Here is a 22,588-nt window from a genome sequence, read left to right as displayed (position 1 = left end):
TTTTAACAATTTATTGAAATAAATTCATAATGAAAGTAAATACAATCAATGTTAGTAAGAGAAATATATTTATTAAGCCTTTACAATGCTGATGCAAAAAAATTTTCATTTTACAACGAAACAATAACGCTATTAACAAAGATTCTTCGACCAATTGATGTTGGAAATTAAGTTGATGCTTCCTAATTCATCTATTTTTGAATCTCTTATAAACTGTAATTTTGTTATGTGTTTCTGTCTAATACTTTCTATTAAGTTCGAATATGGGTCTTGAGGAGACTGTGAAAACACCAATATGTTATTATAATTTCGAAACAATTTTCACAGTATGCTTTGGGTCGTTGTCATGTTGAAAAACAAACGCCCTTTTATTTCCAAATTTTTCTACGGATTACAATACATTGGATTTTACTGCGCATAAACTAAAATACTAATTCTTCTTAATTGAATCATACGTGACACGCGATTTTTGCGAATAAATTTTTGTCCCAAATATTCTGCCTTTTGGAGGGAAACGTTTCGAAATCGTCGCTGCAAAAAGTAAACGCTTCTCTTTTTTTCGAACGCAACTGATAAAATTCGAGCAAATTATGTAATGCAATAATATTGTCACGCATTGTTTTAGAAAGGATTCATATTGTGTGCCTCGTGTCGAAATTCTGCTCGATATGTTTACATAATGCGTACACGCACTTGCTTGAAACAATTTCGACAATTTCGTACGTTGCATTATCGAACGCTGCTACATCGGCATACGAGATTCAAGCTTCGATCAAGGAAGTCAATGGTATAAACAACGAGTTCAAGGTTTGAATCACGAAATACGAATATCGGGGAGTGAAATTGCAGACACGGTGTTGTAACGAATTGCAACGACGTAAAATAGTAGGCAATAATTCTGATTACTACGCTGTAGTGAAACGTAAGAAAAATAATTCCATCGTTGTATTCTGACCGAAAATGTTCGTATTAGATATTTAAACATTTTACATTGGAATTGGTAAAATTCTAAACAACTCGATACAACAGTAGTGAAGAATGAAATTGCTACAGTAACATTAATGATAATAATAATAATATATCTTCATTACGCCAAGCTTGTAAATATTGAGAAATTGGAATTATAAATATAAAAGGAGAGCGGCTATTAATGGATTTTAATTTGAGAGTCCCTTAATATTTAATCACAAATTTCTTTATAATTCACTTATTGCTTATCCTTTCATTTTTATTGTACTTTTCTTCTGTGTTTTCACATATAAATAATATCGCTTGTAAATTCATTTACAAATCGTAAACAGAAGTAATTCGTAAATAAAATCTTCGATTTAATTTTGGACTCAAGTACTAAATTTTTACAAAAATATGAACACAGGAAACTGACGTTTTTATCTCTGAACCAAGCAGACTGTCTAAGTAGAGCCGTATCGATGAAGATTCAGGACTTAAGAATGCCGGATGTAAGACCTTCGGGAAACTCGAGTTTCTTAAGTGCTTGTTTCCTAGCGTTTTCATAGTGATCGCGATGCACCGCAGGTTCGACATGCCCGTTAGTCTGTTTCGTTATTGCGCGACGATTACCTTGGATTCCAAGAAACGCGAAACGCTATCGCATTAATCGTCTGTTCTCCGTGTGACGCGGCCCTGGTATTGAGTGTCACCTCGTACGGCGAAATATGATTCTGTGGACGTTCCTGGCCTACATTGCCACTCATTATGTGATCAAAAGCAAACGCACCTCAGTCCCCGGGTCTGGACAGAACGACAGGAAACAATGGGTCACGCTGCGGAACGTATTCACAGAGACCACCGTTTCATCAGATGTATCGCGCGGTCCTTTCTTCCGACTCTCTGTGTTCCTGATGCTTCGAGGGTGACGGGGAATGACTCCAGATAAGGTGACGGGACTATTCTCCATTTTGGGTTTAAATCAGAAATAGAAAAACTTAAAATTTCCAGAGTACGTATCATTTTCTGGACCATTTGAACACTATGAATAATGAATTTTGTTAAAAATACAGATTGCTCCAGCACGTGGAATGGCTCCAGATAAGGTGACGGGACTATTCTCCATTTTGGGTTTAAATCAGAAATAGAAAAACTTAAAATTTGCAGAGTACGTATCAGTTTCTGGACCATTTGAACACTATGAATAATGAATTTTGTCAAAATTACAGAATGGCCCGTGGCACGTGCAACCCGTTTCAGGGATTCTACACAAGAAAAATGTGACCTGTTTGATCTTGTTTTTAAGTTATAGCGAGTTTCTCTTTTAGCACACTATTATGTAGCTGTTTATCTTCGCAAGCGGTGTCCAAAATAACCACTTTGCATTTTATCAAAAGCCTGGAGACTTTCACCATTGGCTGTCATATTTTCTCTATTTAATTTCAAGTCCATAGATTAAGTTTGTATTTGCACATAAGGGAACCTCCCATTTTCACACACGACGTGTTTCGATAATCTGACACCTAGTGCTCGAATGAATCATTCGTGAGATAGTAAGCGTTCGTAGAATTAAAGAAACAAAATTCAAAGTCAGATACTGAGCTCTGTTTGTAAATAGTTAGGTGGAATTAGTTCAACTTTTCCTGTTTTTTGAAGGAATTATTCCCTATAATTCGATGTTTACATGAAGTTTTTAACTTCTACGAGACACCTTATATAATAGATATATGTATAAACACGGTTGAGGTAAGGTGCTATTTTTGGTTTAAATCAGGTACGAAAAACTTTTTAGAATTTAAAGACCACGTATCACTTGAGCTATTTAGATATTGGTCGTAAAAAATAAACTTTATCAAAAATATAATAAATATATAAACATGCTCAAGGTGACGTGACAACACCATTCCGTCCCATTTTGCTTTTAAACCAAGAATGGAGAAACTTTTAGAGTCGATAGAGCACACATATCACTTGATCACTTGAAAAATGAATTTGATACCAAAATATAAATATTATAAATATGGTTGGGATAAGATGAGGCGACCATTCGGTGCCATTTTGGCGAATCGGAGTACGTAGTTCCACCATTGGTAGTTGACGAGATACAACGCGCGGTTTTAAATTTCACGATAATAATTCAGCGATCAGCACTTGTACGACCGCTACCTGCACAGTTGCTCTTTGTAAGATTATAATACACACAATTGACAATTGCAGGATTGTTGCTTGCTAAATTATCACAGCTACGATATTTACTTACAAAACTTTAAACCGTATAATCGTTGTTAATTTTCTCTATACTTTGAGTAAAAAACTGTTTAAGTGTTAACTGTTTAACTGTTTACCTGAATGAAATAATTGTAATTGAATTAGAAACTTACAACATATGCATTAATTTTAATAATTAGAATAGTTAACAATAATATAATAATATTTATTAATTTATGTTTGTAGTAAAAAGTTCATTTAATGGTAAATCAACACATTTGTACATAAAACAATTTGTAAAACTTCTGACAGATGACACTAATTATTTAAGCGAATAATGACACATATTTGAAAGACACAGTAAACGAAACCCGTTATGTATCACAGTTTTAATTTTTGTTAAAGTGGGAATGATTTGCCTGTAGTCCAGTTTTGAAAAGTTCTGTACACATATAAAACTATTTATTTAAACTACAATTTTTTAAGATACGCTTAAAATAAAATTTTTACAAAATTTCTCCTTGAATGACTAATTTTCACCATAAATATTTAAACAGAGATCGATCGTGGGTGACGTTTATTATTCGAAAATAAAATTAATTATTTTTTATTAAAGAGTAATATTCAAGATCCACAATGTACGGAAGGTATAAGAATTTAATTGAAAATTACGTCAACTTTTCTTTAGCGCGTTCCCTGCCATCATAATTATGTGACGCCACGATTTCTCATGAGAGATCAACGTCGCATATGCGTGACACGCGATTTTTTATTTTATGTTCGTGTAAACAAATGAAGTACGAGACCCTGCCTCGCGTATGCGTGGTACATTATTCGAAATATTCGGTTAACCTATGCGACACGTTTTATTTGTACATAATTGAAAACACGGTACTGCTTTAAATATAATTATTACAAACGTGGCGTGCCTGTGGCGGACGTGTTTTCGATCGAACGGTGGTAACGAGCGCCAGTTAACCGCCATTTCTACAAATTGTCGTTCGTAACATTTTGTGCTAAGAAAGAATGTTAATCGAGAATCGCGATAACCGTAACCGCAGTTGGCACAAATTAACATTCCTGCTCAAAACTTCGATTTTCCTTTCTTTGAAAGGTGCACGATAATTTACACATTTTATTTCTTTCGTTTTCCCCTTTTTCCCCCCATTCTTTTTTCTTTTGTTTAAATAAGAAAACAAGCGTAAATGTTTCACGGAAATGTGCCGTTACAGGCATTACCCGAGGAAGCGTTTCTTTGTGTACTTACAGCGGAAAGTAATGCACAGCAGATGGCCGTGCCCAACGCAAAGAACTTGGATCTTATTTCGTGAGATCCTACGAATTGCATTCGAATGGCATCAAGTGGCAAACATAACTTAAAACTTTGTTCTAACCTCCTCACTACACTTACTTTTACAATTCACCGTGAATAACTTCGAAAGGAACTCGAAATAACAACGAAGAATGCACGCCACGCAAACAAACTATAATAGTAATCGTCGAAATTAACTTGTATTTTGATGAATTTTTTAATATAGGCAAAACAAGCGACCATACGAGTATATAAACATTAGCCTATTTCAGGTACTTTCCAATAGAATTTCTTTAATTAATGTATGAAAATTTGTAGACTATAATTGTTGTCATTTCTATAATCCTTCAGGATAATTTTTTCACCGGGCATATTCTTCTACCATGTGTTTTATCATCAGTATTTGACTACATCTAATATTTTATTTTTTGCAAAATTTTGATATTTTAGTATTGGCGAAACGTAGGAAGGATGAGGCATAAAAACAAAAATTGATATAATAATTTTCCGTAATATCGATCGATTTTCAACATTTAAAATATACATATCATTCTACAAAATGTAAAATCTAAATAGATAATTATATGTGATAGTTTATTTGTAAAACGTATATTAAATATTAAATATGTAACTCTCTGTCATCATTCATATCTTTTAATCTGTAATGTTAAATAAATCTAAAACGTTAACTGTTATCTAGTAAAATGGGGTATTTTGATACACCAACGACTGCATTTATTGAATAATTAGTATTGTGCTCTATTATTTTGAATAACGAATTATATAAGGAAATTATTGATACACGATGCCATTTAAAGGTTGAAAAAGTAACAAAATATGAAAATATTTTCTATGAACACAAAATACAGAGAATTTAATATCAACGAGATGTGACAGTTTTTAAAATAGTAAGAAGTTGGAAAAGAATGTTGAAAGTTTTGCATTCGTAAGTAGCAGCAAAGAGAAAGAGAACAGTATTGATCAATAAATTAATGAGAACATAATGGAGAAAAGTAGAGGAGATAAAATTATAGTAAATATCAAGAATAAAAATTGACAACTTCTGAATAACAAAAGGAGAAAGAAAAAAAAAGTTCAAGGTTTACTCAAATTCCGAGTAGCAACAAATTAATGAAAAAAATTCCTACATATCGTGGTCGTAGACGAAGAAACATGAAAAAGAGAAATACATTTGTTTCTTCAAAGCATAGGAATATCGGTGGTCACGAGTACTATTTTGTTCTCGAAAAAGAAAGTAACATCCCTCGTTGACATCTTGGCGGTACAAGCTATGGAAGTGCCTGTACAGGTTTTTGAGACGGTGAAGCGAGCGGAGATAAGGGTGGAAAAACGTCGAGTCGTGTGATCGTCCAGAAAGCAGCTGGAGTGGGGATCACGAGGGGTTAGAACCTGCGCCTAAGTTTACCCCTTCCCGGCGCATGCTCCTGCAACACGTTTCCCACCCTGTCGCCGAGGTTTGACTCCCGATATGATCGAAAAAAGGAGTCAGAAGCTAAACTGCCACCCCCGCCACCCCCGTGAACTCGTTTTCAGCCCGTAGTATTTTCTGCGCACTAAAACTACGACCATTTGAATTCATTGAATCGCTCGGCTATCGGACAGAAACGTATCGTAAATATAATTGCATCGCGGAAAGTCCGGATTAATCGAAACGAATTCGAAATTGTACAAAATAAGTTTCCTCCAGGCGCAACGAACGTTAAGAATAGCTGGTAATTTTTCTACAAATCAATTATATATTTTAAAAACAGAAATCTATAAAACGTTGGCAATTTCTGATGTAATAATATTACGATACGAATTATGCTTTTTTATAAAATGGAAATACCTTGAAATTCTTCCAAAACTGTTGAACGAACATAATGGAATCTATACTGAGATACGAACAACCAATTCCTACCTCGTAACTTTGTTTATTTGTACTTATTTGTTATAGCAATAAATAATTTTTATAAGAAAAAATGAAAAGGAATTCATGAAATGAGCTAATTTTGTTTACTGTTCTGTAACTTGAATATTATTGTCGTGGATATAGAATTTGTTATTACTGTTGTATTTCATGTATATCGCAACGTATTTTCATAAATTTTAAGTTTATACTAAAATACAATATACTTTTATTATTAATTTCATCGAAACTATTATCACTATTATATTTAATATTAGTATATCTAATTATAAAATTGTTGCAAACAAAGTTTTTTTAGGAGAATAGTTCTCGAAAGGTTATGTCAAAAATAATACTTTAAGTAAAATAGACTCCCATCAATTTTGCTTGAAAAGACATTTAACGAAGATGGAAAGCATATTTAGAAAAGTCTATTTTCAAGAAAGAATTTTTCGAGCAGAAGCGACAAGCATAACAAAAAATTGCTACATACTAATTTTCCTCCAATAAAAATCCGTTATGATAAGCTCCACGAAAAAACAGGTTTTCCTTCAAAATACAGATCGACTGAAAATTTCTAGGTAAATAAATGTTTCTGCACGAACTTTTCTCCAAAGGATGATTATCTCAAGCGAGAAATTTTTTCAGAAAATTTTCTTTCCGCAAGAAAATACTCCAACGGAGAGCTTCGGTGTAGAAAATCGCTATCGTACGAACTTTATACCAAAGAATAATCGAAAGAAGTTCTTCGAAAGTGGAAAATAATATAAAAAAACTTTTTTCTTCATTCATAATCGAGAAATCAACACAACCCTTCTCAAGTCCCTTGCAACTTTTCCTATTTTCATCCGTTACAAAATTTCGGAAAATTTGTTTCGGAGTTGAAAGAACAGAGATACAAATGATCGGAAGAAAATTTGCTTGTTCCTTTTGGTAATATCAAGAAATAATAATAAGTTAAATGAAATTACTCAATTTATTTAATTTTTTAATATTCTAACCATAAACTTTCCACTCTACTCTGATGTTCGGAAAGAAAATTCTTAATTTTCCAAATACATACATGTTCATATATTCATATACCTTAAAACTCGACTCATCCTGCGGGTTTTTAATAAAAGAAACATTTATACCATAAAAGAATAAATCATAAAACATGAATCATAATCCACAATTTAGAATAAACATTGAGTAAAAGTCATTGAAAATATGTTAATCAATGAAGATATTATTTCGAAATGCCAAGAATTCCACTAAATAACATTCGAAAAAGATGTGCTATAAATATCATTTAGATACCATCATTGTTAAAAATGAAGAAGCGGATGAAATGACGAAAGAAATAGCCACTCTTGCAACAACATCTTACGATCATCCTTTAATGCCAAACAATACGACCACTCTTAGAAAATAAAAAATGGAAATCCATAATCCTTACAAGTCTTCTATCATTCAAAGGTAAATTTTATCAAGAGATCTTTTTCAATAATCTCACAAGACAAAATTAGGTTGCTATTTTAAGAATCAGAACCAATCGCGAAAGATTCATATCTTCTATAAAAGAGAAATAATGCTTCGATATTTAAACGGGATTTAAACGGCACAATATTATTACAAATTTTCTTCGGTTAAAATATGCTTTAATATTAATTGCACCTTTGTTAAATATTTCATTTCCAATTCCTCATGTTTTTTTACGGTTTTCTTTTTTAAGTTATTCAATGTTGATATTCATCGCCTACGATATTATGTGTACTACGTTATTCATAAAGAACAGAATAAATTATTATTTAAATTAGTTTGTGTATGGTATCTTACACAACTATGCAAAATATAATGTTACTGAAATATATGATTTTCTAACGAATTTGATGGTCGTCTCTTATATGGTATTTTCAGGTATAGAGGTATGAAATAAATATTTTATACTTATATAATTCCATATCCTCTCCGCCGACATAAAGCAAAAATTAATAGAATTTCCCACTGGCTCATACCAATAACGTAAAACGCCATTACCTTAATATTTCCAGCAACGAGTACATTCCAATTTCGTGTGATTTTATTTAGTTTGAATTTAACTTCGATTCGACTAATTTCAAAAGATTTTACGTTATCGCAAGCGATTTGCAATCATGCATTGATTTTCAAACGTGAGTCCTTGATTTGTGTTAATCAATAATCCCTCGCAATCGATGATTCGATACTGCCGTAAACAAAAAAAGACAAAAAAAAAAGAAAGAGAAACCTTTTTTGAAAAATGTTATCTCAGCTATATATTTATAATAAATTTTTAAAAACTTAGTATCGAATCATCGATTTGATACTACCATAGACAACAAAAGAAAAAGAAAGAAAGAGAAACATTTTCTAAAAAATGTTATCTCAGCTATGTACTTATAATAAATTAAAAAAAACATGATCGAAATGGCAACGGGATCGGCCGATTAATGAATTAACCAAGAGAGAAGAGGAGATAAATCTTTCCGTAAAAATATTTACTCGGCTATGTATAATATATGTATAATACTTACGATAAATATAAAAATACGATCGATGTTCGAAGAATAGATGAAAATGGCCAGTGAATGGACCGATGAAGAGCGCGTGAATCTCAGCAGTCGAGCGCAACCCTTCTTTCCGATCAGGCCGTTGAAGTCACCGATACTTCCGATACCTGATACAGCGCATCGTGTCCTCGTGGCCGGTGCTGGAAGGGATGACGGCCGTTGGTGGGGGGCGGCCACCCTCGCGTTTACTGCGGTCGGTTTAGACTCGCTACCGTGTCGCGGCGCCACCGTACGGCCTGCGCGGCCGACGTCCCTTGGCTCTGCGCCGAACAACTTTTGTCCGCGGTTCGCGTTCCTTGAGCCGCGCGAGGCGCCTCGTTTCGCGCGTCGCGACGCGCCGCGTCACCGTGTAACGGGTCCGATCGGATCTCGCCGATTCACGGAATCCGTTTCCCCGTCGAACGTCGTGTTTCGCGTACAGGACAGCGTAGCCGGAACAACGACCGTCGACAATACTTTCGCCGGGGTGGAAAAGTGCGTGGCTGGAGGGATGACTGCGAGGGCTGCAGGAGCCGAGCGTTCGAGTTAGTCTCGGCCAGAACACAGGCCCAGTAGGATCTACGTACACGTACTGAAACCGCGTACGGTGCGTGGACTGAGGAAACCGAGGGTACGGAGAGCATCCCCACCCCCTTCCTCCTTACTGGCCGCGAATCGGGAGTTTTGCGACGAAAAGAGTGGATTGTCGACCTCGAGAGACCGGTGTGTACCAGGTGATTTGTTCGTTGTGATTATTGTGATGTGTGTTAGTGTTCCCCTCGGTAAATCCTGAAGGAAAGCAGCCGCGACGATATCGGCCCGCCGCGACGGGTTTTTCGAATTTTTCCACGCGGACAGAGGTCCCCTTATCGCGATACCGTTCCACCGGCATCTTCTGCGAGTTCACGAGCACGCACGTGCAACCGTGCCCTCGGATTATCTGAAAGCCGAAACGCGACCGGCTGGAACGTGACCATCGGACGGATTCTTGATCGTCGACTGCCGCCTCTATCGCGACCGGTCAACCAACTCGCTCCGCCGAGAGAAAAAGGAATGCGGAGAACCCGAGAACCGAGTGATAGCGCCTAGCTGACTGCTAGAATCTAGACCGTCGTTCTGCGACCATCGGATTAGCACCCGAGAAATTTTCGAAAGCGAAAATACCGGACTCGTGAATCCTCCGAGAATCGTTCCTTCCACGGGACGGCCGCCCAGAATCGTTCGAGACGATCTTCGAAAAGGACGTTCCCACAGTTTTTGCAACAACTTCTCGTTCAAAGGAAAATCTGTTTTTCTATCTTCGATGATTCTGCTTCTCTTGGACACTTGTTGACGAAAAGGAAACTGGTTCCATTTTTCTTCAAATTCTCGATTCTTCCGTCGTGCTTGCGAAGAAGTGCGATTCCAAGTGTCGGAAAATGCCGAGCTCTGTTTAACGAAAGTGTTATGAGAATTCATCCTAGATCGGTCAAAAATGTGACACCTCGACGTTTGCAAACAGTTACCATCGGATTTTATTCCGGGAAATGAATCTCTCCATCGTTTGGAAACTTTTTTCATCGTATTCTCGATCGACGTTGGAAACGTTCCTTCGTGGGCCAGATTGCTTCTGAGAGAAACGTGAAAAAACCTTTCGTCGAGAAAGTGGTTCGAGAACCGTGTAACTGCCCCCCACGAGGACACAGGGGAGGACCAGTCAGGATCCCGGCGATTGTTTCTTGGTGTTCCATCGAGTTTGGAATTAGGTTCCCGGACCCAACGGCGGTCTCCGGAGGGCCGTGTCGCGTGCAGCAACCCCGCGTGTCTCGTAATTATCTTATCCAGCGAGAAAAAGAATCCGACCTCGCGCCACGTCCCTGAGCCCGGCTCTTGAACTTAACAGTGTTGCGCATCCTTCGCTCGCCGGAAGATATTGTTACAATCGCCCTCGAACGGGCGTCGCGTTGCTTCGCGAACGGGGGTCGCGACGCCGGGGGGAGCGCGGAGGGCGCCGTTTATCGTCGACCGGTATATTGAGTAGCGTGCGACCGCTCGAAGAAAGCGAATCCCGCTGCTACGACCAGCGAAATTCCACGACGACGCTTGGCCCTTCTCCCCCGTTATCGACGGGCCCTCGATTTTTCATCGTTGCCCCTCGTTCCAGCCACCTGGAACTCGAGATCGGCCTGAAATTTTCGTCAAGACGCCCAGCACCGATTCTTTCTTGGATTCTTTCGCACCGACGGCTGCTGAAACGTGGTCTCGCGAGTGAATTTTGCACGCGACGCGGTGGTTCGGGGCTTGTCGTCGTCGCTGGAAACGGGAACGTGTGATTCTGTGTCGAACGTCGGAATGGCTTGCCACGGTGCTCGATTCTCTCCGACTATGTCGTCCAATTCTTGCCTCGATACGACGAATTTTCCCGCGCTTTGCTAAATTGGCCCACCAGTGACTAAACGTGGAGATTAACAGTGTGATCAGTTCTTCGATTTTTAATCAAGAGTTTCTCGTACCGTAATCGCGGGCTCGATCGAGAAGGCTCGAGGAAGGTAAAATACGTTTCCAAAATTGAATAATCGACGAGGTTAGGGCTCCTTGTGTCGCTCCGCGTCAGATTTTTGTAAAATTTTCTCGACGTCCTTCCCCACGATTTCCATTAAAGTCTCCGCCGGGAGTAAACGTTTTCTCCGTGTTACAAGTTCGTTCTACGATTCAATTTTACGGTTACTTTCTTCGAATAATAATTATCTATAGTGCTTCACTTTTTCGAGTAAAAAAAATTCATAAGTGCTCACGGACATTTCGAACAATATATATTTTGATTCGATCTCTTCATTTTCGGGGAAATTCTCGTTGTTCGCGATAGAACGAAAGATGTCCTATTTTGAAAAATTAGAAGTGAATGTGCCATAAACTTTCGATAAACGTAAGATTAGGCTCTAGATAGATTGACTAAGCGCAATACGAGTGTGTACACAATATCTGACATTAACCGACGACAAGCGAGATATAAAGGCACTTATTCGTTTATTCCGATGATTGATTGAAACTCAATTTTGTACTTGACGCACAAAAGTTCAATTTCATAGCAAAAGAAGCATATACGACATTGTGAACATCCGAGTACAATACTTTGTAGATGCTTTCGACACATCCAAAGGAAAACAACAATTATCAAGCTTTATTAGTATATTCGTGAATGTGAGTGCCTATGAATTGGAATTTTCTAGACGTTTTTAATCCGTTAAATTTCGCGACTTTTCGATTTCGAGTTGATTTCGCGGTCGAGATTCGCGATTAGCGGGAAATCTCGTAATTCCAAGACGATCATTACGAAATTCCGGGCAACTATGCGTGAGCAGCGAGTTGGGCGCCGAAGACGACGCGATGACGATGCACGCGCGTGCACGCGCACGCCGGCCCGCGTTGACAAACTAATCCCCGCGTTATATCGGGTGATCGTAAAGCACGCGCTGACAAGCCGACAACCGCGTAGTATTTTCGTGGGCGGCCACGACGAATTCTCGCGACGCGATTCGCGAACGACTCCGTCTCGTCGAACACGCGACACCGTTCGCTGGCCTCGTGAAATTTCGCTGCCCCCGGGGAAAATCGACCACTCGATTCGGCCATTTTCTACCAAACTATTTCCACCAACTTCGATCGTCGATCCTATTTTCACCGATGGTTAACTCTCGAATGGCGCAACGCCTCGGGGACCGAACGCCCGGGCTCCATTTTAAACCGAATCTGAATTTCATTATTTCGCATTTCCATGCAAGATTCCCGATTGAATTTCCACGTTATTCTATTTGTAAATTCTTTGTTAATGTCGTTAATTTTTCAAAACCCAAGTCGAAGTCACTGAGCTTGGAATAAGCAAAATCTGAGATTTCTTCACGCCTATTTTTAACTCGAATTCAAACACTGTCAAAGGCTTCATCGAAAATCAGCCACGTTTTGTTAAACATTTGCTTGTGCTGTCGTCATTTTCATATTTGATCTTGTCTATGAATAAAGTTCTCTTTTTCGTTTGCAAATTATTATTGTTAAATGACAGTTCCGACAATTCTAAGTTTGGACCATCGTTCGTTGATCTGTTGTGAAAATTAAATTTTTAGGAGAACAATCTAAATTCACGTGAAATCCCTGGTTATTTTCTATGAAACAATTTTTCTCTAAATTATTTTTGGAAATATATTTCTACTGTAATAATTGGTGTAAATATTAAATTAATTAGTACTTTTTTTTTAGTAAAGAATGAATAATCTGAACGCTGTCCCGTCATTTACGTTCTATAATTGATGTTTGTCCAAAATAGAATTAATTTTCGATAACAGAAAAATCCGTGATTTTGCACCGTTGAGCAATTTCTACCGCAGCCACGATCGATGAATGCAAAATTTTTATGTAACTTTTCGAAAAGCAGGAAGAAATTTTGGATCTAAAGGTGGTTGGTGAATATCGATCGGGTTCTAGGACGGGAAATCGATCCAACCGAAAGCCACAGCAACAAGTACGCGGCGTTGGTGGCGTGAATCGAGTTACAGTTGTTTTCGTTTCCGCGTCAACAGCGACTATCATCCACCGGCGATGATTAACCCGTGTAACCGGCGAACACCGCGGAAATTAAAGTTGCATTATCCAGGACCCGGCGCCGGTTAACTCGACTGTCACGAAGTGTGCTTAACACGCTAACGCGGATTAACGCGTTCCCCGGAAGCTGCACGCCTTTCACGGTTTCGCGGGAATCGAGGGACGTCGTTTCGATGACGCACTGACCCCCTCGGAGTTCAACTTTCGGAGAACGTTCGCTGGAACTTTGACTTTCTTCCAGACGGAGTCGCGAGCCGGTATTCCTGCCAGACTTCAATGGCGGTTCGTCTTCTTAAAACTTCGACGGTGCTTTGGAATTTGAATACGTAATACGACGGTCTCCACTTTCAGGCAATTTCAACTAAAAATCGAAATCGTAACAGTTCGGGGGTTGTCGCAGGGAAATGGAAAACTCTTCAAATTCCGAAACTTCCACGCATTTTTTTCAACGACGATGTTATTAAATATTAGCCACGTATCGTAGATTCCTCTGTGTGTTTTTACAATTTTCAAATTGTTGAAATCTTTCGACCAACGACCCAGTGAACGAATGCTTTAATTGTGTTGTCAACGAATTCGAAACCTAATTGCTCTTCGATAGTGGGTGCTTCGAAACTCTACTATAGTCCTCCTTACAATTTTCTGTCGTTCTTCTGTGTTTATAAAGAATTCTTCTACGCGCTATTCTAAAAAATAAATATAAAATAAATAAATCGAAATAAATCGAAACGTTCGTTCGTGAAAAAGCGTTTACCAGAAATTTGATAGTTCGTATTGAAGAAGTAATTTAATCAACGCATTCGCTGAGCTGACTTCGCGAAAGACAGGCTACCGTTCGTGCGTCTGCATTGTCATCCAATTTCTCTACTCGTGGCTCGCAACTAAAATAAATAATGCAAATTCTTTTCTCGCGTTCCTTTGTCCGCCCAAGTGTATATTTCTATGTCCAATCAAAGCTGCTTTTAATTCCGGAAACGCGAGGGGAACCCTAAGCGATCGACCCTTTCGCCACAACGTGATTCCATCGAAAATCGAATATTCGCGCGTTGAAATCTCACGAACTCGCTCAGGACGAAGATCTGCGTTTGACAATCGATTCCGTCAGAGAGTTATTTATTAGATTTAAAAGTGTGAAAAATTGATAAAATACTGTGCACGGCTCACATAATAAAATTATATTAATCTTAACGCTTTGTCTATATTTGTATCAATTGGATGGGAAATAATCATTGCGTATTTACATACTAATTGATGTTCGAGTTAAACAATAACTGAGTGAACTTATAGAGCTACGTCTCGGTAAAAAAACATCGTATCCAGATCTTGTAAAATTTCCTAAGCGAGCTTGCCAGAGATAGTGTTTACCGAATCGCCAATTAACAATGACTGATAGGAACACCTCACCAGTAGTTGACCACCAATCGGTTGATCGTCATTTTCATAAAATTGTTACCTAATAGGTTTAAATGATCGAAAGTTCTTTTTAACGTAAAGTGTCACTTTTATGATACTTGTCGGCCGAATCGTTGTATCGTAGTGGTAGCTAAATAGTCTTGTAATTTGTCTTCTACTATACCAAAGAAATGAGAAGAAGTCGATAAGATATAGGAAATGTTATAATAAGTACTTGAAGTGTGACGATGATGTCAGGCGTGCAAAATACCGATGAGTAATAGTAGTTCATGACCTTTGCTATAGTATTAGTAGAAGTGTCTTCAGCCAGTCGAATGAAAATTTCATGAAGAGAACACACAGATCTTTTGTGTGTTCAGTTCATATTTATTTATTTACGGGATAAGTCCTTTGATATACAGAGTAACAGATGTTAAAGAACGAACCAAAAAGACAGAATCGAATGTAGACAGTAAGATATATGAAAACTGAAAGAATAGGTAATTAAACAATTAAAACCAAAGAAAAGGAAAAAGATTAATACCATCGATACAAAAAGAGAATAGAGTTAAAATGACATCGAAGAAATCGACGGCTCTACAAAGTGTGTATTCGTAACGGTGCGATCTAAGCAATTAACTATATTACCGAATAGGCGAGTGCTATGGTGTCAGTAATAACCGTTTATTTTTGTATGCTATTATAAACCGAGTTAAGAATAGAAACTAATTTGGTTCAGCTATTGGGGAGGTGACCATACGCGAGAAAAGTATCCGCGACGTCGATACAGGTTGGAAGGAACAGGGGGTGTTGGAGTGGTAGCATTCGGTGGCAAAAGGGTCGAAAAAGATGGAAAGCGTAGCGGGTCGGGAGGCTGCGCGTCCCGAAATCCCCGGTGCCCGCGCGTCAGTAACCATTTCGAAACTCAATCTCACCTCGTTATCCTTAGGAACGTCTGAAAATCGTAACGGCGCTCGGAACAAAGGCCGCTCAGTCACCAAAGAGCAATCGAAGGGTTACTGTCTGAGCGGGTCGAGGGGTGGGGCGGGGTAGAAGGGGTGGGTGGGGGGCGAAAATAAGAAACATAGATACAATGAGGAGGGAGACGCCTGGCGAAAAAGAGGAACGAAAGAAGAAGGGAACCGACGATCGGCAGGGTTGGAGAAAAGGGCGGTCGGGGAGCTGAAAATATGAGATCCGCTCTGGTAGGGACCACCTAGCCAGCCTCCGATCCTTTCCGTGGCGTCTCCCTCCAGTGCGCAGCTTAACCCCACCGTCGCGACGCTCTCCTCAGAATCCGTCGGCCGTTGCCGGTGGTGGGGGAGCCGGTTGACGCGAGATTGGCCGAGCGGTGGGCTGGCCTTCCCCTTCCGCGTTGCCCGGACTCCGCCCAATCCCCTCTAACGGCCGTGCACCTCCTCCAGACATAGCATCGGTCGTTCAGTAGCTCTTAGTTTCAGGTTAGGAGCCTGCTAGGACGGGTCTCGTACACTCTTCCTGAGATCAGCCGATGCGAGGCGAGACGAAAACGAGACGAGGGAAAAACCGGAGCCAGTGAAGTGTGTAATCGCGTGCAGTGCGCGTTTCTCGGTTTTTTCCGCGCGAGTGTGGGTGTGATGCCGTCGCGAGAATCACGGTTAGCCTGACGACCGGCCAGAATCGAGATTCAATCACCTGGTGTCACGAGGCCAGGTTTGTTCCTCGATGACTCTGGTGAACTCGGAGAGGACATTGTGCGATTTCGTGTGACCGTGGGACCAGTGTGTGGTGCAACAGGTCCAGTGTGTTCCGGGACAGTGTCCGGGACTAAGGAACAGGAAGAGACGGTAGCGACGGGCCCGCCGGCCGAGGCGTGCGCCCCAGGAGGCGTCGGCGGCGCCGGCAATCGAAGGGGAACGGTTTTGGGCCCGGCGGTGAAGCTCGAAGCCGTCAAAGTGGCTTCGTCACTGGGCCTCCAGGGGCCATCAGCGCCGATCGGGGCCCAACTACTCACTGGTGGTTCGGAGGATGCACCGGCCGTCTATCACGCGAATCTGCTAGCCAGCAGCAACGCGTCCGTGCTCCAGCAGCCCGTTCTAGCGAGCCTGAACACGCCGGCACTGGCCAGCATGCAGGCCTCTGCGGAGGCCAACTCGCTGGACATTCAGGCCATGCAATCCATGGACTGGCTGTTCAAGAAGGAGCGTATATACCTGCTCGCCCAGTTCTGGCAACAGGTAAGTGATCGACTACCAGGTCGACTTGTGAACAGTGAGCCTCGAGATTCGCTACCCCTGCACCCTCGACTCCGCCGTCACCTGATCGTGCATCGCGCGAGATACGCCGATTCTCGCATTGGAGTACCCAGTTAACGCGGACACTTGTAGCTTCCGGGCCTAGTGGATGTGCGGGGTTAGATAGATGTGACTGTGACTCGAGGCCAATGTGTCCGTGATCGGGATTTCGACGCGTCGATCAGCTGTCGGGACGCGTTTATCGCGGGGTGAAGTGCAGCTCGCTGCCACATTTCCATCGGCATTCCCGGAAATTGACAGTTCGGATACGATGATAGTGGCAGGAATCAGTTCCGCGTAATGTGCGTAATTGCAATCTAACGACCTCGACTCGATGACGAGTGTCGCGATCTCCGAACGGATCGAAACGCATTTTGTGAGTCTTTCGGTCGGTAATTGCTGGTCAGGTTACCGGCCACTTGGCCGACCCCGAGTTTCAACGAGGGTGCGAGGGTGGCGAAGTTTCCCCGACACTTGCTGTTCCGAGGATAGTTCAGCGATTTAGGGGATAGCTCGACCGACTTGCGGCAAAGTGGCCCACATACAGTGGTTGACAACCCTTTTCAATGGTGGTTGACAACAATTTTATTCGTGCGATACGATTCGATATTTAAAGAAAACGCCCAGCACGCGACGTTTAAGGGATGAGAATGTGTATTTACGTCTAGATGATAGAGTTTCTGAAAGTTTCGTGATCGATTGTGGAACGTCTTTAGTGAGCACAGATTACGCGAACATTTTACGTTCTAGTGAATTGTTTTCGAGTTTTTTGTGCAATCTGTTTATCAGGATATTTATTACAAGTGTTCTTCGATTCATTCCCATAGTTTCCGTTGGCAGTCACGGATATCAATTAGGATTTTAACAGATGCTTCGCGCAAAAGTTTGTTTCTAAACACCGTCTACCGTGTCGTTTAGAAACGTTCCTCTTAGAGATCAGGCAATTCAGGAAATTTGTGGAAAATACTAATTAGAATTGGCAGAAATGCGAGTGAACGATCCGACAACAAGTTCATATCTCTTACCTTCGCGTACTACGAATAACATGCGAGCGGCGCGTTTACAGAATTCTCTGAATTTTGCTTATCTTTGACGAAGTAAAGTTGTCAACTGTTCGGTGGCAAACGTTTACGCACGATCGACGAAAGCATAATTTCAAAGGTTCTACAACGTTAAGCGTATTGTTGGAATAACTTTTCATCGACGGAAGATTTCTTTTAAAATTGTTTCTCGACGATGTGATCTAAAATTGACAGATCCGTGTGAAACGTAGGAGATTCTATCTAAAAGAAAACAAAACGGTGCATCGACGAAATATTTCTAAATAACAAAGTGTCTTTTGCATTACACCCCGGCGCGTTACGATTTACAGAAATTTATCTCACCTAACGATACTATTTAATTGTTGCTCAACCTTCGTACATAGAACCGTAAATCCACGTCTGTCGTTGCACTTGTATCAAATATCCTACATATTTTCTTAGCCCTCTGAAACACGGACTGAATTTTGTCTTTCGAAACAAAAATTGTTTCATGATTATTTAGATGTCCAAGCTATTAAATGTCTCCGTAAGAAAACATAAAATTTCTTCTGAAAAACGTTACACATGCATTGTTTTCGTTAGGTATCCTGTCGTATTACGCGGTAAAGGATTAAAAGTAATGTAAAATACCAAAGTATTCCAAAATCATAATGTCGTGATACATTCTTATGGAAAAATATTCTGTTCGAAGAATCGATATAAATCGCAAGGAATAGAGCATTTCTGCCCATGACACAACTTATCGAACAACGAATATCATCGTGTATAACATATTATGGACAAACATTTTTATCGAAGAATTAGTATAAATTGCAAGGAATCGTGTCAAAGAACATTTTTACTCGTGACACGAATTATCGGATTGTTCCAATTCTTTGATTAATTATCGTATATAACATATAGAGAAACAAATTCATCGAAGAATTAATTAGAAGGAATGGTTTCGAAGAGCATTTTACCTAATCTAATTTTTTGGTAGCTTGACACGTACCTATAACACCTTATAGGAAAGTATTTTCTTGGAAGAATTACGAATAGTTTCAATGACAGGGCTTGTCGAATTTTTCGGTTAACTATATTCACGAATCCGCATAGTTGAACGTAATCTGTACACGCGCGAGGATCTTGGGGCACCAGGCGTGTGTTTTTCGATAAAATACGGTTGCTTAATAACGCGCGAACTGGTCTCGTACCGGTACGAGATTATGACCTGACCGGGGTCGGGACTATTAATACCACATAGTTTCATAATTATGTCTATTGATTAGGCCGAGGGTTAATGACGCCGGAACGTGGCTCGAACCTCCCGGAAAGCGGGAAGGTTCGTCGGAACAAATTTCCGGGGGAGGGAATTTTGAACGTTGTTTTCGGAAGTTGCTCGCGTTTATTCCCCCTATCCCGTCCTAGGTGAAAATTTCATCGTCGAATTTATGAAACGCGGAGACAATTATTGACAAAACCTGTCGTCGCGTCCCCTTTCCCGACTTAATTCACTCGGACGTAATCGCAACAGACGTGGTGCGGAAAGGTCGTAGTGAGAGGATCGATGAAGCGGTATAACCTGCTGACACGTTTCGAAGGAAAGTGAAAACGCCGAAAGCCAAAGCTACTTCGCGTACCGTCGTGTGCGATTAAACGGTCAGGCGATGCCTCGATTTTCCGCCTTGGATTCTTCTCGCGAGGATCGAGAACCGCGATCGAGAAATTCCCACGTGCGTCGATGGTGGTCGGACACAATTTTTGCTCCCTCCGACGACGGACAGTTTCGTGACAAAGTCGAGTACGTTTCTGGTAAATTGTCAATGATCGGTGAATCGTCAACGGTCGGCCAGAATGAATACTTTTCGTAAAACAAGCATAGCAACTCGCCTTTGACGTCGAATGTCAATGTTGAGGATTTTTCTTTGATCGAAGAGCTCGTGTGAGAAGAATGTGTCAAATGTTAAACCTTTGCAGTGTAGTGAGTGTTCGAATTATTTGTCAAATTCTTGTGTTGCACAGAGTCGATCACGATGTATAATCGAATGCCTAGGAGTTGAGTTGGGACAAACTGTCAATTTGAAGAATAGCAGGATAGGTGAAATTGTTAATTTTTCAAGCAAAGTAGTTCGTTCTTTTAGGCAGCAGGGGTATTGTTTGCAATCTTGTCATTGTAATTTATAACGGAATGCGGAATATTCACCCCTCCCATTTGACAGATGTTTAAGCACAAAGGGTTGACAAATTGCTATTATTATACGGCTACCGAGGGCAAGGATGATTTTTATCTAAATTTTCTGATTCTTGTAGATTTTTGTTTAGTTTATATATTTTATATTATAAGCCCATAAACGAAATATATTATTAATATTTGACAATACTTTTCTACGTAAAAAACCATTTTCAACAAATATGCGAATCAGCGAAAATACGAAGAATATTTGCAAGTCGATTTGAAAGATATAGTTTATGAAACAAATACGTATGGAGAAAATTCTGTAGTACCTACTTATTACAAAATGTACGAAATTAGAAAAATCGTGTGAATGTTTGTTTCCATCTTATGGATAAAAATATACATCCTTGGTATTAATTCTTAGCCCGCGAAGTCGAGAATATTTATTATTCCACCGTTTATTCGTTACTAGTATAATAGCAATTAGAATTTGAATCGCGAAAGGAAATGTTTCACAACGAAGGAATAACAAATGAACCACCGTTCGATCGAATGAACCGCTATACGGTCGCTGTATTTATTATCTATTCGTAATTATGGGTAGAAAATGGTAATATCGAGGCTGCGCGAAGTAGATCCACGTTTCCGGTCGTATGGGTTCTCGGGTTCGTTGATAGCGGCTGAAAGTTCATCGATAGGCTTCCCCGAATCCGTCGATCGCGCGTCGATTTTACCAAAGTAAATATAGCAAGAGGCAGAGTGGAAACAGGTGCACGGTGGGGTCGATCGACAGCGATCCCGGAATCGACGCGTTCGTTAAGAAATTCCTCGTCGAGCGTCCGTCGATCGGGCGAAAATATACCTGTCCGCCGAGATTGATTTACTTTGAAGCGAGGAGTCGAGGTTACGTTGGACGTTTCTCGATTTCCAACGAAAACCACGGCTTGGAATGCGATTCGACGGGGAGGAACCTTGGGGGGAAATCACTCGAACGGGCCAATAATTAGCTCCGGGGAGACGTTCGAACGAGAGAAAATTCGGAGAGGAGAGACAGTCGCGTCCGGTCGCCTTTCCACGGAGCAGCCGTGCGCGTGGAACGAGACCACGAAGCGTACTCCCAATTAGGAGCGTGTCGACCGTGAATGGACAAAAGTTTTGCCATGACTCGCGTCACTTCCCCTCCCGCTCTCGACACCGTGCTCCCTGGCCCCCTCCAGGAGTCGCGATTCGACAGGCGGTAGGGGAATCCCTGAAGCGGTTCCCGAGATTCCCGAGTGGCGGCGACACTTGCCGAGACGCGTTCAACAACGCGGAGACGTGAATCACGCGCGCTCTGACACCGCCGTGAAGAGGAGCCGCGTGGACGTTGGGCCTAGCGATGAGATTTCAACCGCTTCGAATCGATTCGAATTTACATACACTACGCGAAAACAGTTTTCATACGTTAGTACGTTCTCTACTTTGAGCACCGATAATGTTTTTTACAGAGCATTAATTTAACATCGAGTTATAGTAAAATGTAAGAAATTAACACGGTTTTTAAATGATGATTTTATTAAAATTTAATCATCTTATTACAAATTATATAACGAAATCCTCAACGAGTGCAGGGAAAGTATTCGTACGATACTTTCTTGAATTACTAACCAAAATAACAAATTAACGAACGAATCAGTACTTTGCCGGATGTCCTTTATTGCTTCTTCTTGCAACATATTTTTTATCACGACGTTTCAGTTCTTCTCATGTGCATTCTAAAACATCAATATCTGGTGATCGTGGAAGTGTTTTCTTTAACTGAGTGCGTCTTGTGTTTGGGATCATTGTCTTGTTGGAAACAATCCGATATCCCTAATTTTTCTGCACTTTGTTTCAGATTCAATTCCAAATACTCAGATAACTATATCTATTTATTATTCCTTCAATAAAATGCAAATTGCTCAAACCACTCGCGGCCATGTAACCCCATACCACAATGCTCTTCTCATGGTGCTTTACCGTAGCCCTTATATTCTATGGATTTAAAGCTTTTTTCTCGCCATACTAAATGTTTCCCATGTGATCCAAAAACATTGAACTTACTCTCGTTGGAATAAATAACGGTTTTCCAAAACTCTAACGGCTTATTTATATGTTCATTTGCAAATTTAAACTTTTCCTGCCGATTTATCTTATTGACATACGGTTTCTTTCTAGAAATGCGTGAAAAGTACCCAGCTTCTTT

At 40.3% G+C, this 22,588-nt stretch overlaps 1 protein-coding gene across 5 annotated transcripts in view; it reads left to right on the top strand.

The window, feature by feature from the left end:
- Positions 1–9,536: 9,536 nt before the first annotated feature.
- LOC122398625 (homeobox protein cut) overlaps positions 9,537–22,588 on the top strand; it is a 236,781-nt gene continuing 223,729 nt past the window's right edge. For 4 of the 5 annotated variants that reach the window (XM_043398730.1, XM_043398723.1, XM_043398707.1 and 1 more), the window contains exons 1-2: positions 9,537–9,660; positions 16,354–17,109. In XM_043398730.1, the coding sequence (XP_043254665.1) occupies positions 17,002–17,109 (108 nt within the window). In that variant the 5' untranslated portion in view covers positions 9,537–9,660; positions 16,354–17,001. The remainder of the gene's footprint in view (positions 9,661–16,353; positions 17,110–22,588) is intronic. The other variant, XM_043398716.1, reaches the window with a different exon arrangement.

This window comes from Colletes gigas, unplaced genomic scaffold, assembly GCF_013123115.1.
Source record: "Colletes gigas isolate AHSC1104 unplaced genomic scaffold, ASM1312311v1 Colletes_gigas_Sc00002, whole genome shotgun sequence".
Taxonomy (NCBI): Eukaryota; Metazoa; Arthropoda; class Insecta; order Hymenoptera; family Colletidae; genus Colletes; species Colletes gigas.
The sequence above is the reverse complement of the archived record's forward strand: the minus strand, read 5'-3'. Positions and strand labels throughout refer to the sequence as shown.